The sequence below is a fragment of the Trichoplusia ni genome, chromosome 26 (genome assembly GCF_003590095.1).
Source record: "Trichoplusia ni isolate ovarian cell line Hi5 chromosome 26, tn1, whole genome shotgun sequence".
Taxonomy (NCBI): Eukaryota; Metazoa; Arthropoda; class Insecta; order Lepidoptera; family Noctuidae; genus Trichoplusia; species Trichoplusia ni.
In genome coordinates, this window is record NC_039503.1 from 4726129 (window position 1) to 4745430 (window position 19302).

General features: G+C 34.2%; 1 protein-coding gene across 2 annotated transcripts in view; it reads right to left on the reverse strand.

Annotated features, from left to right (window-relative positions):
- Positions 1–747: 747 nt before the first annotated feature.
- Positions 748–19302, reverse strand: part of LOC113505522 (eukaryotic peptide chain release factor subunit 1) — a 31228-nt gene continuing 12673 nt past the window's right edge. The window contains exons 8-9 of one of the 2 annotated variants that reach the window (XM_026888272.1): positions 18852–18999; positions 748–2824 (exon numbers count right to left, since the gene is read on the reverse strand). In XM_026888272.1, coding sequence (XP_026744073.1) covers positions 2739–2824; positions 18852–18999 — 234 coding nt within the window. In that variant the 3' untranslated portion in view covers positions 748–2738. Of the gene's footprint in view, positions 2825–16295; positions 18070–18851; positions 19000–19302 lie in introns of those variants that run through there. The other variant, XM_026888273.1, reaches the window with a different exon arrangement.

Consider the following 19302-nt stretch of genomic DNA (forward strand, 5'->3'; position numbering starts at 1 on the left):
TAAAGCAATGAGGGGCCGCTAGGGTGCAAGTATGCAGCTCAAGTTTAGTGGGTAATTCAGGGTAACACGAATAAAAGCCTTTCGTGAAGGTAACCTCTTCAAAGGCTTAAGTTATTGAAGGGGTTAACCCCTTCACGTGGTTACCATAATGAAGGTGTTAACCATTTCGCTGGGTTTCGAGGATGTAACTCGAACAAAAGGTAACACTGCGATATGAGTTACCCCGTGTACGGGTTACCCTGTCAAACGGCTTAACTCTAAAGTGGGGTTGTCCGGTCCCTGGTCTGTATACTAGGTAAATACTAACCTACTGTAACCAGAACACTTGATAAACTATATTATTTAGAAAAAGATAACTGAGGGAGTAGTAAGGAATTTAATCTTTATGTCGGATCAGTTTCAAAAATATTCAAGTTACTTGCACACCCAGAAGAAGCATTCGTGGTTCTCACATTTATGTGGACTGTTTGCTGGTCTGACGCGGGTATCGAGCCCTCGATGCTACATAAACAGTGCGTTGGACGTGGTGACCAATATGCTATCTGTGCAATAAAACCTTTTTTAAATATAAAAATGAATTGCTGTTCGTTAGTCTCGCTAAAACTCGAGAACAGTTGAACCGATTTGGCTCATAATCTTGAAATATTCGTAAGTCCAGGGAAGGTTTAAACGATGAAAATATGTGGGAAAAAATTATTTTGCTTACGTAGTTCACCGGGACAGCTAGAATAAAATAAAACGAAAGCATTCGTCCACCAACCGCCATTTATTATCATACATAATATAACAAATAAAATAGTTTTAAAAACCTGTGCTAGGAGTTATTGGCTAATACATAGAAAATCAAATATTCTTTTATAATTAAATATAAGTATTTTTATGAGAACAAAAAATACAAGATGTCTTGGTTGGCTTTTATATTTAAAGATCGCAATCGAAACTGCTGTAGGCTTATCGAGTCCTGTTTCAATAGAATTGGTATTCTGGAAGCCGACGGTAGCGCCGTGCAGTGGCAGAAACTGGAACTACGGTCGACAGCTGACGTCATTGATAGCACTAGATCGGTAATCGATCTAGCATTTGTTTGAATACTATCAAGTATATTACAATAAGTTATTTGACTATATCTGTTTTCTCCGTCAGACAGATTTTCAAAAAATATTGACAAATTATTTTTCACTTTATCACATCTTTAAGTAATGAAAGATAAAAAGCACTTGAATATGGTAGTGAAAAACATCACTTGCTAGTAAAAAGCGTACTGGTAAGTGACGTCACACGAGATTTTGGAAAGCATTTTTCATTTTTTGTTTACAAGATAAAAGAAAAAATACATATCACCAATATTTTTTGAAAATCTTTTCGGCGGTCTAAACAGATTTTTGTTAGTCAAATACCCTATTAGTATTCCAGGACCGAATCCTATTAAAAACTAGAACCAAATCAGTGACGGGAGTAAGCCTGCTGGTCACACGCGCCTACGATTTTGAATTAACCGGTTCATACATAGTCCTCTACACTAGACTATTTTTTACACTGACAATTTTTACTGTGTACAAAATATAACATAATGTATAAGGTCGATCATGCAACTCGTATAAGGCCGCGTTCATACCAGATGTGCGAGGATGCGTAGCGAGGGTTGTGTTTGTAGAGAACCAATAGAATCGCTTTGTATACCTCGCCTCGTTCAGCACAGCTTAGAAACGGCTCAGCGGATATCCTCGCTCAACACATTTCCATCGCACATCTTTAGTGGAAACTCAGCCTAAGATAGACGAGAGACCATGTGGAACCCGATTGTAAGTCGCATCGTAAGCGTCGGACCTCCGACAAAATACTGTCAAGTTTTATTACAATGGTCGTGCGACAATCGCGACTAAACGCACGACAAGTCGTGTTGCGTTAGTCTTATTCAGTTCTTGTGTTTCGGCTGAATCGAGTTTCGAATGCGAGCCGACGTCTTTAGTGTGTGTCGTGTCTTACAATACTAAGTCAGGGGTGACCAACATTTTTCTTCTTACTTATTTGTAAAAATATCATGATATGCAAGTAAGCCTTTATATAATTGGCTTTTCGAAAATGAATATTGCATATTTCATTTAGTAAAGAAGTTCATTGTTTATGTTGAGAACCCCTGACAATCGCCGATCGACTAACAGCTCTCAAACTTAACTTTAACAGTAACATCATATTTATTGCATACTGTCAGTCTTTCAGTTAAAACCTATTGTTACACCGTCATAAAATCGTCATTTCTACCTTTTTGAAAAAATATACATTCCTGAAGGTAGAATAACATTGAAAAGAGTTTAAAACAAGGTCAAGATAATTACTTGACAGATTAAAAAGTTGTCATCATATGGTTGATGTACAACCCGGTGTCAGAGTTTAAACCGCCCGTTCAACTCTGACGTGTCTAGACACACCATTGAAAATCTCAGGCGTGCCGGTTTGATAACGATGTTCTCCTTCACCGTTTCCAGCATGTGATAATTACTTTGTAATACGCACATGAATTTGTTAAAAAAATGATGCGTGCCGGGATTCGAACCACCAAGCTATCACTGCTAAGAAAGCTAATAATAAATAACTTTAAAAAAAACGCACAACATTAAAATAACGAGTATATGAACGTGACGGTGTAACTACATACATTAATATAAGGCACATCGCAACGATCGTACGACACGACACACACATCCGACAGACGCGTCCGTGCGACACGACAGTCGCGATTAATAGTCGTCGATGTCGTACAAGTTGTCGATCTCTTCGTCATCGAGCTGCATGGATTGGAAGTCGACCTTGTAACGAAGGAGACCTGTAGACAAAAAGAGAAATATTAAAAATAATGTTTCAACTAAATTATTTTGTATGCCATGCATTAAATAAATGCTTAGCGTGACTATTCTACTAAAAATCTTAAAAAAAAAACAACAATTTAAATAATATTTATATGCAATTTTCGCTTGGAAATATTTTAAAACGAATCTTTCTTATGCTTGAAGTTGTTTATATTTAACAAGTATTCTTTTTTTTCTTTCAAAAATATTAAAATTGGCACAAAAAAAAAATGAAAAAGAAAACTAGACCACTACAAAACATCAAAGCAAATCAAATGTAACACAAAACATATAAATTTAATTAAAAACTGTATCTGAAATGAATGAGTATTATAAATGGCATTGTAATTGATAAATATTTATAATTTATTGGCTACGACAGTTTTATGCTAAACTGTGACACACATAGGAAAAAGACTGTCTTTCTCGTACATATATTGAATAAAATCGTTGTTATTGATGAAATCTATTTCTTTTCTACAATGCCATCAATATAAGTAAAGAATATTTTAAAACATTGTCAAAAAAAAAAACAAGACAGAAATTCAATAAATACTAATACATATACAATCTCAAAATACACAAAAATAGAACAGAATTAAGAAAATAACATGCAATTCAGTCAAATATTTAGCATTCATTACACACACTGGCACTCTGAAATATTCAAGTATTTTACCTTAATCCATGTTAGCGTTTTAAAAGGGGAAAGGATATTATTGTGTGTGTGTGTGTGTGTGTGTGTGTGTGTGTGTTTATAAAAGCCTATCGATTTCCTTGTGTTTATTTTGATTATTTAATGTAATTCAAACCAGGACTGTGACTGTGTTTATAGTAAATAAGTAATCGTTGGATCATGATTAAATAATGAGTCCGGTTGGGTCCGAAAACTAGTCGGGCAATCCCTATAAGTACGCGTGAGTTAAACGTTGCATCATTTAATGGACCTGTGCGAATATTTAAGAAATAATAAAACTTTGGTATGTAAGCATTACAGAGCAGATTGAACCTTCCCCTGTAAAACTGGTAAACCTTCATTTGTTTCTACTTTAACTAATGTGCCTTAACTAATGAAATTGTCAGATACGCGGAAATAACTAATGATATTTAGGTACGTGTAGTTCATCTGACGGAGCCTATAGGCATATGATGTGACGATTATAAACACATTTTTAGGAAACTAAAACTACAGAGTTCAATGAATAAACACAATACCATTGCAAACTCTTTTTTATATATATCAGAAAAGCATACATTCCAACCTTCACTTGTCGCTTTTACATAAGATCTTGAAACACATCCTAATATATATATTTTTTTCGATTTTTTTTTTTCAAACTTATAAGACTAGAATTGAAACCGTATTTAAACTAATTAAAAACAAATAAAAATAACGTAACAAATGAAATATGAACGCTTGGGAAGCGATTTGTTTCTAAATTCGATTTTATATAAAGCAAAAATATGTCATAGAATTGACAGACAATCAGAAGGTACGTTTCATGTGCATGGCAAACGAAAAATCTATTAATTTTTGTTACAGAAGAAACAAAAATTGTTTGTTGATGTATTTTCGTTTTTGCGGCCTGGCTATTAAGTACATAATTGATAATATGCTTATGACGTCGACACACCACGACAGTATAATTTGTTTCCAGCCCCAGTCGCGGTTATGAGTCTATAGGAGATCTAATTAATCTGTGTCTATAGGTACTTTGATAATAGAGTATACTCCGGATAAGACACCAGCACAGAAATGTACCTTAAGATTTGCACATAAGTTAATAAAGAAAATTCATTGCGTTTTCTCTCTGACGAAATATGCGCGTTAAATTATAGTATTAAAGATGAATTTGCTATAACAACAATACAAATACTTTTTATATAAAGAAATACTTTCAATCTGTGGTGTTTTTCATTTTAAAATACGTTACAAATAATACAAGCTAATTCTTTTCATTTCCTTATTTCGAGTTTATTTTAGCACGTCACTCACAAAACATATTTCAAACGGTTATGACATACAAATTTGTATCAACACTCACACTCAAGATATCTTTAGACCTTTTACAGAGACGTCAAAATCTACAACATTCCAGAATTGTCTTTGAATTTATGCACAATATGAGAGTATCTTAAATGTTCTTTTACATTGGATATCAAAACAGCTGAGATCGAAGCAGTTGTGGAAACAAGACGCCATCCAACACAGAGTAGAGCGCCATCTAGCGGCCACAAATGCATCCATCTTTAAGTCATCGCAAACCGGTCACAACTACAAAATATCTCTTGTATTTTTTGTATAGAAAATGCGAGTAGCGAGGGCGAGTCCTTGTAAAATGTATGAATTGACATGAAATTTGCCGATGAAGGCGTTTTGCAGTTGTGACGGGTGTTCGTTAGGTCTAACGACTGCCCTCTGTCTGTGAGTGACGGCAACACCTTTTAGCTATAACAAATAACTATACCACACGCGTTTTTAGTATGCTTTCGTCTCCATAACGGTATTAAATGAACCTGTCCAGAAATATTCGGTACAGTTTATAATATGAATATATTAAATATACTATCGAGTTACAAATTTAAAAAGACTTTAGGAATAAATATAAAAATGTATATATTCTATTTAATGTAATGTATTTTTTTTTGAATATTGCGTTATTTGTTTATATCACTAGGTACTAATAGCATGTTATAATTGGTTGTTATGTTCCTTGTGGTTGCATACGACTATAGCAAGGCCTGCAAGGCTTATACCAAGACCGTATCTAAGAAAATACTTTTTGGGATTTCGTACTCAGTGGGTAAAACTCAACTACCAAGGTTTACACTCCCCGTCTTTCTGTCACCAGGATGTATCTCATTAATCATTCACGATTGAAGCAATAACGACAGATAATTTTAATAGAGGCTATACATCGGACAGCATCACATACATTGTTCTGAACCCAAAGAAGTTGCTAAAGCACTTGTGTTAAGGAATTCAGATACAACGAAGGTACCACAAACACCCAGACCCGAGACAGTGTAGAAGTGTTAATTTTTACATTGACCCGACCGGGGAACGAACCCGGGAGCTCAGAGCTAGCGACTACTTAAAACCGGTGCTTACGCCACTCGACCACGGAGATCAGTAGGTAAGGTCATGAGTTTATTTGGTGACCATTTACTTGGTAATCTATTTGTACGCAAACCTCAGCGTCGCAAGACTGACTTGTACTAGATCTTAGTTTTATTTTTCTTCTAGCTTGATCGATAATATTTTAGGCTATCAATAGCTTTTCTTATTCGTTTAGTATAGATTATATCCATATCGAAGCCTTGCAAAGTACGTATGTCCACTTTAGGAAACATTTACACACAACTCTTCAATGGATTAGCGTCTCCACGGTATTTTGTACAGAGAGCAACAAAAGTCGACTAACAAAATCACATTACTATAATGGTATGTCAAGTCAAAGGTCGTACGTTTGAATCCCGGCATGGACGTTAGGATTTTTCTTTTTTGAAAAATTACTATTAATATAATACCAATGTCGATATTCAGTAAGTATTCATTAGAATAATTTAATTTAAGTTTACTCCCAATACAATTAGTTTATATTTTGAATTTTGCATTGGGGCCTGATCTGATAGTTTTGACTCTGGTTATTGACTGTACTTTCAGTTTATCCGAAGAGACGCAAGTCCACAGTATTATGCGTGCGGTGTGAATGCATAGTTACCATCGCGACACCGCGATACGAGGTCAAACAACTCGGGCAACGAAACAACACTTTGTCGGACGACCGGCACGACAGACACGACTGTAACGAGCGATGCGACCGACTGATGCGGTACGATATCATCAACATCATCATCATCTCAGCCTATAGCTGTCCACTACTGGCAGGTGGCGCTTGGTGGTACGTGGTCTCTACTCCAGAATCTTCGCGCTATGTGGCCCGCCCATTGCCACTACAGCTTGCTAATCCTAAGGCTATATCGGCGACTTTCGTTTCGATACGATACAGACTAGACAAATCAATGACACTTGCGATAACATTTATAGTAGTCATAATACGTTCAAAGCGATGAACACCGTAAATTGATACGCCTTTTATCTTCTCGCCCGATTGATACGAGCGACGCGACCGACTGGTTCACGCGATACTTATTCATAACATACATAAAATCAATGATACGTGCGATGAGCGTTAACGATCGATGCGATACGGTATAGACTACAATAATCAATTATGATTAACATTGATTTACACGTCCGATGCGATCTAATCGTCCGTTTGATGCGAGCGTTACGACCGACCGATCACCGATGCGATACGGAATAGACTAAACTTAACAATATTTGCATTGCAATCTATAACACAGATTTATACGTACGATTGATATGCGCGATACAGACGACAAACACGTGCGATGCGACATTTACTTATATGAAAATATAAAAAGATAAGTATATGAAAGTTTAGTTTGTAAATATAGTATTTCATATTCGGTTACTTAAACTAATTTTAATCGTAATATCACAATTACTTTACTTTTAATTTTCAGAAACATGATTGTACTCTAATGCACAAAAGACAGGCGGATTACATTATATAAGATGAATTCTAGAGACAATTTACTAGTTATTCTTCCTAAGCGCTATCACGTATTTAGCAAAAGCAAAACGAGAGCATTTGCGTTACTTTTCGCGCGACAATTGTAATAATTTCGTGCCTTTGTTGGGTACTGTAGGTACACACGGGACTCTAGTTATACCTCCGGGAGGTTATAAGGTGTAGTGAAATTTAAGAATAGCTTGAATTTCTAAGTAGGTATTTTTAATTATTTTACAATTGACATGATATGATTTAATACTGCGATTATGCAAAACGATTGGTACAGCAACAAAGGAAATTTCTAAAATTCAACATAGTCAAAAATTTTGCGATGTTCATCTTATAACAACTTTTTAGCACGATATAATGATATTTTCGAAAGTTGCTAAACACAACTATTGCAACTATATTTTCAAAGTAATAACTCAACAGCACAGCCAAGTTTATCGACAAAAAAAATGCCTTATTAGACTTAAATTCACGAAAATATATAGGACTAAGTACAATACCTAGGATATATTTTCTCTTCCATTTTACTACACCATATTACACCCAGTGATGAAATCTAGAGATAACCGTTAAAACACGACAGACCGACCTCGTTTTTTTGTCCATAACTTTATGCATAAACCCGTCCACATAAATCATTAGGAGTGTGTACAACCTTTATGCATCGACTAATTAATATTTCTATATTGTAAATATAGGGGTAAGCTGTTATCGCTATATCTATATATATATATTTTATTTAAAACTATTTGTGACAGCATGTTTTAAGGTGCATAGAAGCTTTTTTAAGCTAAGGTAAGGCTCTTTATGAAGTGGGCGTTGTACGTTGTTTTGTTCAACAGACAGTATGTATTTGTTATAAATAATAGCTCTTATCGTGATCGCCTGACTAGTTTCAGCACTTTCAGGCCCAACTGGAGTCCTCAGTAAGTAGGACTGAGTAAACAGTTATCTAATAATTATGAAATAATAATGACTATGTCGTCTGTGCATTCAAATAACCAATCTTCAAGTAAGTGATTAAAACATTATGAGCACAAATTAGATTCTTTGAAGAAGTCTACCATGTAATTTTATTTACCATTTTCAAACTTGCAAAGTTTGTGATTTTTTCATAAAATGTAACATGGGACAACTTTTTAGAATATGTATATAATATGCTCAATAGATATTAGTGAACATAAGTTTTGTTGGACTTCCAAATACTGGTTTCTTAGGTTTACGCGAATGTTAGACATTGAAATGAAACTACTTTTACGGATTTTATCGTGGTTTAATTTGCCCGTGACCGTGATAGCTGCAAAGGTTTCGAAACGTCGGGAACTAAAATCTAAAATTAAACCGCGATAAAATCCGTATAAGTAGTTTCATTTCACTTTTCCAAATATTTGAGCTATAAGACATGCACACTAAGGTTGAAATTCAAATGCATACTGTCCATTTAAATAGATAAATTTACCTCATCACAATGCTTAGTCTGGCACTTCCAATATTCGTGCGAGGTACAATTAAAAACTATATCTTTACTAGACATATGACTACGCATGTTTCGGAGTATTTTTCAAAGATTATCTACAAGGTATTTGTTTCAAGCACTATCGTTTCGATCATAGTTGTATATACAGGGTGTCCCAAAAATCGACGATTATCTGACACCGGATGAAAGGCCAAGTGATAACAGATCAGGGGAAAATATTAAAAAAACTCCATATCACTCAGTTTAGCGATAAGAGACATTTAAAAAGTTGGCTTTTCATCCGGATGATGAGCTTATCGTTGAGTTTTGAGACACCCTGTATAAGTAGTAGTATATAGCATAAGTAGTAACTAAAAAAATCTGTCTGGACTTATAATCTATTTTCTTTTATATCTAGTCAGTTTTTTTTAGTTATCACTTTTACATATGTATAAAGTTTGTTGTCAGTGGTTTATCATGTTTTTTAAATTATTATGGTCCCTTATTGGATTAAAGATAGGAATTTGGGAAATCGTCAGATCTTTATCTTTTACAATACTTAATTTAATAACAAAACTTGCTCTAAGAAAACCAATTCGAAATAAAGTGATATTCTCATATATTTTTTTCCGCCAGTGTCAATTCTGTACGAAGGTACACCGAGTCTAAATATTTGAAGAATAATTAATTTTCTTGGATAAAGTTTTTATTTCAAGACAAAGTAGCGAATTTTCAATATAAAAATAAAATACATTGATTATAAAAGCAAATTCATGGCCATCGAGATAATAACGCCGTCTTAAAATTACATGTTAAACCACTGTTGTGTAATAACAGAAAATTTTAGAAGAATTTAAACTATTATTAAGATTTAAATTATAAGTGATGACATCTGATAACCATCTTGGGAATAGATAACCGACACTCAATTTTGAATTTGAAGATTTGTAAGTATGTGCTTCGTCAGAAGCCAACTGTCAAATTTCTATAACCACATTGCACATGACAATGAGGCTTTAGGATAACATTTTGATTTAGGTACATTAATTAAATATGGATTTCTGTGACTATTTTACAATTCAAAGTAAGTATGACAGAGAAAGAGACTTTCAAAATTGAGTGTCGGTTGCTCAAACATTTCAAGGCTCAATTGGACGATCTTAAAACTTCTAACAGGGCTGTCAAATATTATAACATACTGTATTCACTATCGATGTTACCAATTTATGTTTTAACAAACCTTACTTTATAAATTACTTTGTTCAAACAAGATGCGAGATAAACATAATACAATAACCATCAAGTATAAAAATTGATTAAATAAATCGAATAAACGTTCTAAACACATAGTTATAAAGTTCATATTAGCTTAACTTTACTTTACTGACTTTCACGCCTACCACCACATCTTAAAGTTTATTGCTGTTGTAGAGCGAGACAGCACAATGAACGTATATCGTTATCCCTTATCTACAACGGCAAGAGTTTTGATTCAAGATTCGGTGGAAAGCCTTCGCAACAATCTGTACCTATACAGAAACTCAAAGCTGATATTTTGTTAACTAATTTGATTATTTGTTTGGTTACGATATGAATTGATTCGTAAATATGTGGAAAATGTTGTGTTGCATTGTTTAACATTACTGAATAAGTTTCTAAATCCTACTACTATTATAAAGGCGAAAGTTTGTATGTATGGATGTTTGTTACTCTTTCACGTAAAAACTACTGAATGGATTTGAATGAAACTTTCCCACAATATAGCTTATACATCAGAATAACACATAGGCTCCCTTTTATCCCGATTTTTGGAATAGTTCCCGAGGGAAAATTTAAAAGGTGTGTAAAAGCTATAAGATCACTGAGGGGATTGTTTCCATGGAAACGGGGAACACCGAACGCTGTAAACTGAAGTCCACGCAGACGGAGTCGCGGGCAACAGCTAGTAATGTAATACAAACGATACAACATAATTTAGAAAACTTATTATACGTAAATTCTTTTCTTAATAAAGTAAAACAAAATAATTAAGGGAACACCTTCACCCAACTGTGGGAGCTAGCAATTTGTTTTCAGAAAGTAAAATCAAATTAACTATCGTGAGACTGATTCATTATTAAATGATGTAACGGTTTACTCACGAGTATTTATCGGGGGTGCCCGACTAGTTTCCGACCCAACAGGAGTCCTTAATCATGAGCAGACGCAGCGGGATCGCGAGTCGAACTTGACTTGGGTCCGAAACTAGTCGGGCACCCCCGATAAATACGCGTGAGTAAACCGTTACATCATTTAATAGAAAATCAAATTAGTTAACAGAATCAACATTAGATTAGAACATTTGAACAACGTTTCCAGATGTAAGCGTTCACAGATTTCAAATCCCAAAATGGGCGGGGCTCGAGATAAAAAGGGCTATAGAGGACATTGTTACATTCAATTGTATTTACATTGGTTACTATTCAGTCCCAATGCAGTTTACCTCAAAGGAACCTCGCTTAACGTGGTCAAAATATTTTCTGAATAGACATTTAAAAAGCATTTTTTTTACAGTATTAATGATATTACTTTTCCATTTTGGTTAGATTTTTTAAAACGAAATCAAAAGTATTACGTTACGTATTTTATAAAACGTGGTTTACGTGTTATTTAAAATAAAGAAGTTACTAAATGATTTAGTTTAAAAACACAACATGCGCATTTTCATGACGAAATATATATTTTTACTATATACCAAAACTCAATACAAAAAAAGTTCCTAAATCGGTCACCGGTGGCCGACACGGCCCAAAATCTGACCTCGTCGGTCACCGGTGGCCGAAATTTTCTAAAAGATCTTTCCAGGAATCCCGAGCCACGCCCACAGTCGGTCACTAAGCACGTCAACATGCAGTTTGAAACATCAAATTACTGCGTCAATATAATAAAAAATCTTCACGACATATAGCTAGCAAATACCTAGAACTATAGATACTAGTACTACTAACATAGGTTATACAACGAAATACACATAAATATAAGAATATAGTATTTCTTTATATATTTGTCTTAACGCCGCAGCGAATTTTTCTGGACAGGAAACTAGTTAACACAATTAATGTCTTAGTTTTAAAGTTTGATATTTTGTATGAAATTTTTTTACGATTTGCCGTCTCTCAAAATTATAGTTTTCTTCGTGTAATTTCTAGATATTATTTTTGTATTGAGAAATATATAAGTATGCTCATCAGTTGTCGAGCAGTCATAATACAAGCTTTGCTGAGTTTGAAACTAGATGGCGTTGTATCAGAGTTGTTTGCTATCCCCTTAGCAAGTAAAATTTTAACAATTTTCAGAATTATTAGAAAAGCTCTCGAATGTATGGATGACTGGTCATCTGACTAAGCAAAGTATACGTATGTTTTCGACTCTAACGTCTGTAATAATGTAATTTAGCTTCATGTGTAGAGTTACGATTTACATAAATAATTAATACAACGGTTTAAAAGATTTTAGGCTTCAATTCTCAAACGTCAGCTTGAGTCCAAAAAGCAAACGAATTGAGAAAAGCCTTTTTTGTGAATCTTACTATCAAACTTTAATCCTAAGTCATACTGTGTTAACATAAATATAATATAAATAATAAATATATAATTATGTATGTAGACAGTACACATTTTACGATCTTTTAACATTGAAAGCTTGTATATCAACATCAAGACCAGGGCTCGATTCTGCATTTAACAAAGGCCGATGAATGAATGGAAATCGGATGAAATTGGCACTATTCGGATTATTCTAAGCATTTTTCCAACAATAACTAGAAATTCACTACGGGGCGGAACATTCACGGTCATCAAAATCCTAGCCTTTTACCAACTATTGTTGGGGTCGGTTTCCAGTCTAACCAGATCCTGTAAGTACCAGTGTTTTACAAGGAGCGACTGCCTATCTGCTTTTCTCAACCCAGTTACCTGGGCAACACGATACCTGTAACGACTGTCTGACTGTAAAGATGAATAACAGCCACAGATTAACATGCCATACCTCCGGAAAACTCACGGTCAATACAATGAATTTCCAATTGTTGCGTTAGAAAAATGATAAAGAGAAGAATAGTTTCAGATTAAATCCGATTTCCATTCATTCATCGGCCATTGTGAATATCAGAATCGGGGCCCTGGGGGTCTACCACCTCGCCTTAAAGTAATATTATTGAGGATCTAGACGAGAGATAGCGCTCTACGCCGTGGATAGCGCCGTCACGCTTCGACAAACATACTTTAAGTAAGGTGGTAAGACTCTCTGTATACATAACAAGTGTTTAGGAGAGTGCTTTAGCAGGAATATGTAAAGGCTACTATAAGCTTTAGTGTGATTTTAAGTTTAAGGTATCGCGTCTCTAGTTTTATTAATAAATAAATAATAAATCCTGGGACAACTCACACACGGTTATCTGATCCCAAGCTAAGCAGAGCTTGTGTTATGGTAACCAGACAACTGATAAACTTACTTATATATTTCTAAATACATACATATTTTAGATAAATTACACCCAGACACCAGAACAAATGATCATGCTCATCACACATCATTTGTCCTGGGCGGGAATCGAACCCACGACCTCCGGTATAGCAGTCAGGGTCACTAACCACTAGACCAACAGGCCCATTAATATAAGGGGTGTATTGCAATTGATAATGTGTTTATTTTAATTTTAATGATTGACTGATATATTGATTAATTTTCACAATTTGAAAGATTAATTAGACGTTTAGAAATCTTGAAAATGATACAACGGGAAGATAAAAACCGGGATCAATAACTATCGAATCCAGGCTATAACCCATATATGTACTAAATTCCGTCCAGATCTGTTCAGTGATTTTTGCGTCAAAGAGTAACAGACATCATCCATCCATCGAAACACACTTTGTTAATAATATTAGTAGGATTCACCATCAAAGAAATTCCTAGACACATTATCATTCCCCTTATAAGTTGAAATTCGCCCCGAATTACAATACTAAATAAATTTCTTAAAACACTCGACTAAATCACTCTCCTAATGTAAACGAGGCATCACATCAAACGCGACAAAAGCAACTGACAGCCGCATTGAAGAACGACGATTTACAAAAACATGATCATTATTATAACTCTCATATTCCTCATATTTCTGTCTCTACTTTCTACTTGTGAGTGACAAAGAGAGCATGATATGATCGTCGTTCTTCAGTAAAGCTGCAAGTTAGTGCGAGTTTCTTATGGGGAGTCTTTAATAATAAAAAATCCAGAACATTTATAATAAATTAATAAGACGTTCAGGACGTGAAATGGGCGTTGCACTTGCACATCACGTATAATAAATATGAAACAACATTTAATTGAAATAAAAATACAACATTTGTAAATCAAAATCGACGTATACTTTAATATTGCATGCATAAAACTGAACTTACGATACAAAATAAAAAAAAAACATTTAAAGCTACGCACAATATTTTAAGATTCAAAAATCAAAATGTCCTTTTTTAGATTTCTTTAGGCATTAACTGTTTATGAGTTTATAGTCCGGCTAGAACTAAACGTACTATTTAAAATTATTTATCTAATTCCTTGACTCAATCCAGTTACACCTAGTCGGACTATCACATCAGTTACTGACAATTCAATTCATCTCAACGCGGCTTCATATGTGAGTAGATATTGTTATACAGTGACGTTTTGTAATAACACAGCTTTCATTTGTGTGTCACTGTAATAATGGGGTATTTGACAAAGAATATCAGTTTAATCCATCAGAGGAATTCCAAAAAATATTGCCTATGTATTTTTTATTTTATCTCGTAAACAAAAAAATAAGGTATACAGTGAAATAAAATCTCGTGTGACGTCACTTACCAGTACGCTTTTTACTAGCAAGTGATAGCACTAGCTCCCACTATCATACATTTCATCGTCTTAAATACGTAATTAAAATAAAAAATGCGTATTCAATATATTTGGGATCGATCTTTTTAGTCAAATACTCTATCGAATGAACACAGTTAAACGTTCAGATGAGTTGAACTCAGCCAATGAGACAAGCGGAAACCAGCGCCATCTTTGTGGGCGTGGCTTCATACAATACATCGCGCCTAATCGCAAAATGTGTACTAAATTCTTTGATGACCAGTCTAAGTAAGGCTAGCATACAGATATTATTGCTGAAGTATCAAACGTACCAAGTAGGTTTTATACTTATTTTTTTTTATATAAATTTCTCATCTTCTTGGGATTATTACGTAGTATTCAAAGAGCATTTATTGTTTTTCTAGTATATATTTACTTATTTAAGGATTAAAATCATTTCATCGCCCTATATTATTATGTTAACATACGCATAATTATTTATATGATAAACTATTTAAGTTTGAATTAACTATGATTTTCATGTTTTTTGTATTTCTAAAGGCGGATATTATATATTTATTTATAAGATACAAATATAAGAATACTTTTTTTTTAAGTCGAGGCAAGAGAGTATAATATTTGAACAATTAAAAGACAGATCAAATGGCTTAGAAGCAATGACCAAGGTTTAATAAATGGCGAAACCTGAGTTCGATCCCGAGCCTGAAGTCAGCAGATTTTCGCAAGTTTTTAGAATTTTCTCAATTGTATTTGTCTTTCATATTATGATGGCAACATAATCTGAGAACTTTTCAGGGGCAGTTAAGGCACTCTCTATTAAAAGATTGTATTGTACCTCAACCATACGATATAACAGATTCGCCAAACCTTGAATAATAAACCAACGTAGTATCGAGAAGATTTTAAAATGGTTTCTTCATCGACTTAACTTTCGAATTACATAATTATATCGGAAAATATTAGTTTGTTGCGTTTGTCTTTCCTTATAACTTTAAACAAATAGAATGGATAGCTTCAATAACAGAATTTGGGAACTTTGTGTCCCGTATTAAAGTAAGACAAAATGCTATTAAACCACTTTGACACGTAAAGATAAACGACTAAGGGCCGATTTTTCAATCGCCAGATAACTTTTCTTTGACGAATAAGTTTGACGCATTGACAGCTTTTGTATGGAAAATATGTCAAACGGCCATATTTATTCCTCAGGTAGAAGTTATCTGGCGATTGAAAAATCGGCCCTAAATAATATAGCAATATAGAACTAGAAATATTGTAGAAATTGGTCGATTACAAGAAAAAGGACTGGCTGTGTATATAGCATCTATATATCTAACAGACTATATTAACCTATATATAAATATCTTTTATCGAATATTCAAGGCATAACGATTGAATGACATTACGATTATTGCTCTTAATTTTACTTCAAATTTATACAGTGTGTTATAAACTTCCCATTTTTTATATAAAATTTTCTCTTTGGTTTTTTTTTTTGCACACTGTTGGCTAATCTATATTTATGATATATTGAAGCTTGGTAAATTAAAGGTACTTCGTAATAATCCCAATGTTCAACATCTTTGAAATAATAAATGGGGGTTATCTAAGTGGGAGGAAAGGATATGAAGCGGTGAGGGATGAAAGCGGGGATGAAAGGGGTATATTCAACCCTAATTCAGCTAGGGGAAAACAGAGGCGAATAAAATTCAAAGGTATATTGAACGGGTTGAAACGCTGTGATTGTGACCGGTCTTCATAACAGATGTTTTTACGTAGCTGTGATGACTTTACTGGAGTTCATTATTCAACCTATTTATTTAGTATTAACACGCCAATTTTTAACTCGGAGTTGAACTTGAAAAGAGCTCCTACAATTGACAAACTCTGATAAATTACAGGGTGTATTGAAATTGAACAGTGCTTGTGACTTGGATTTTTAGTCGAATCTTTGTATAATTGCTTATATATATGGAAGTCAAATCAACCTTCATATAAGTAAAAATACAAACACTCACTCACACTCACACTCAACTTTATTACACCATTTTTTACTGGGAATAGACATGCATAATCTAAGAAATGTAAAGTTTTTAAGTTTGTTTTGGTTTTGGGGGAGGTAAGTTCACGATCTACAGTGCCGATTTTGGAAATTCTTACCCTAATAGAATGACACGTTATTATTTAAAGTCGCAGGCTACATATTAACCTGAAAACCGCCCAACAAAAAACGCAGCGTTTCAACCGCTCAACGAAATTCTATCTAAAACAAACATTAGCAAGCAGTACTTAACATTAAAGAACTTTAATTAAAATCTAAACTAACCGTCGCTTTATCAAACGAAACTTAAATTTGAGTAGCGTTTAAACTTTTGAGCGATTCGATCAAGATTCAACGCATTTATAGTCTATTTAACTCAACGCGGCGTCATGTGTGGGTAGCTCTTGTAAATACACAGTGACGTTGTGTACAAACATAGCTTTCATTTGTGTGTCACTGTCACACTAATTAAAGCTTCCATAATTAACTATCGTTGTCAATTTCACACACACATAACGCCCCGCGCACAGATGAGTACAGCTTTTAGGCTCTAGACAGACGGACTGCATATGCAAATTTGCAGTTCGAATGCAGTTGACACGATTGCAATTGGACCGTATGGTTTGCAGTCGTGTTAACTACATTCGAACTGCAAATTTGCATATGGATTGCAGTTGAAATGCGGTCCGTCTGTTTAGACCCTTAGTAGGCACTTGTAGAAATAACACTTGTATTAATATTATATAGCTGTATAAACTTAATGCATATACAAGAACTTCACGAGCTGAGTGAAGTTTTGAACTCACAACGATGGTATATAAGTTGAAAAATAATACAGTGATTTCGCTATCAAAAACGTATTTTTCCCACGTTTTTATACACTCACTCTTCTTGTTTGTTTGTTTGTCGTTCCGGTTGGATTTTGTAACTCAGTTTTGAGGCACTTCCCGATAAGCTAGCAGGCTGAAATTTTCAGGGCAGCTTCAAACAATTGAATTTACAACTATAAAAACTGTATGAAACTAGGAATCCAATCTAAGATCACAAATGTTCGTGTACTTGTTACCTACTCAGCGTTTCAACAGCGACTTGAGAGCGGCTCAAATTTGAGTTTCGTTTGTATTCAACCTAATTCTATTTAATAATCATCAAGATCAACATCATCTAAAGGTTCGTCGAGCTGTAGAGATTGGAAATCGACTTTGTAACGAAGTATGCCTGTGTGTTTGTTTGTGTGTGTGTTTATATTTACGTGTTTAAGATCCAACGGCGTCCAAGCAGCAGGATAGAAACATACAATATAAAGTTAGTATTTTATTATTAGTTTAAAGCACGCGGTCGTTTTGTTTACTTAAAGGCAACTTAACTTACGTAAGTTTAGAATTTTAGATACTTAAAAAGGTTAACAATCTTATATAAAAATTAATTGTTGTTCGTTTGTCTAGGTAAAACTCGAGAACGGCTGAACCGATTTTGGTTATTTTAGTCTTGAAATATTCGTAGCAGTCAAGGGAAAGTGCGTGTGAAGACAAAGTTGCGTTTAAGTATTGTTTTGAAATTCGTGTCTTTATTTTAAGTTATCTTAAATATAAATATATATTTTTCTTTTTGTTAAAGTATATACATACATACACGTTTTTGTTATTATAAAATTATTGAAGCAGTTAGCAATATTAGGTCAGAACTTCTTTGAAGGGCAGGTAAGGTAAAACTTTTCACATTCACCATTCACATTTTCTTTCCTTTATTTACACGAAACGATTTTTTTTTCTTTTTTATGTAGAAGCACTTTATTTCATATTTATATAAATCTATCTAGAAAATTATAATCATCGGTCAAGGGTGACCGAACACCATTATAATACTTATACACCAATCGGTCACCGGTGACCGAACGCTACAAAATCGGTCACCGGTGACCGAAGTTTCTTTTTTTCCACCTAAATTACTCTTAAAACATAATATTTCGGATTTTTTGAATAATATAACAATGTACATACCTCCGATGCCACCGAATCCTCTGACAAACTGGCTCCCCTCCTGGCTCTTGTCGGTGATAATCTCGAGGGTGGCTCCGAACGACTTGTAGTTGTTCGCGAGCCACTCGAGCAGGGGCTGGCACTCGACCAGCTCTAGCTCTACCCCGCTCTGGAATTTACGTGTTTTCGTTATAGATGATGCTTCGGTCACAGGTGACCTATACTTTTTGTAAATCTATGTTAGTTTTCTGGGTTTATACCCTACTGTTCTTTTTTAATGAAAACTAATTTCCACATACTCCCTATGTCATCTGATGAGCAATTATTATCATTTTAAATAACCTAAAACATTTTTAACGAGTGTAATTTATTACAGGAAAAAATATTTCAAGTTAAAGTTCTTTCATTTATTCTGAATGAACTTCAAGCCTTGGAAAACAGGGTCTCATCGGGCGTATTTACTTGCCAATGC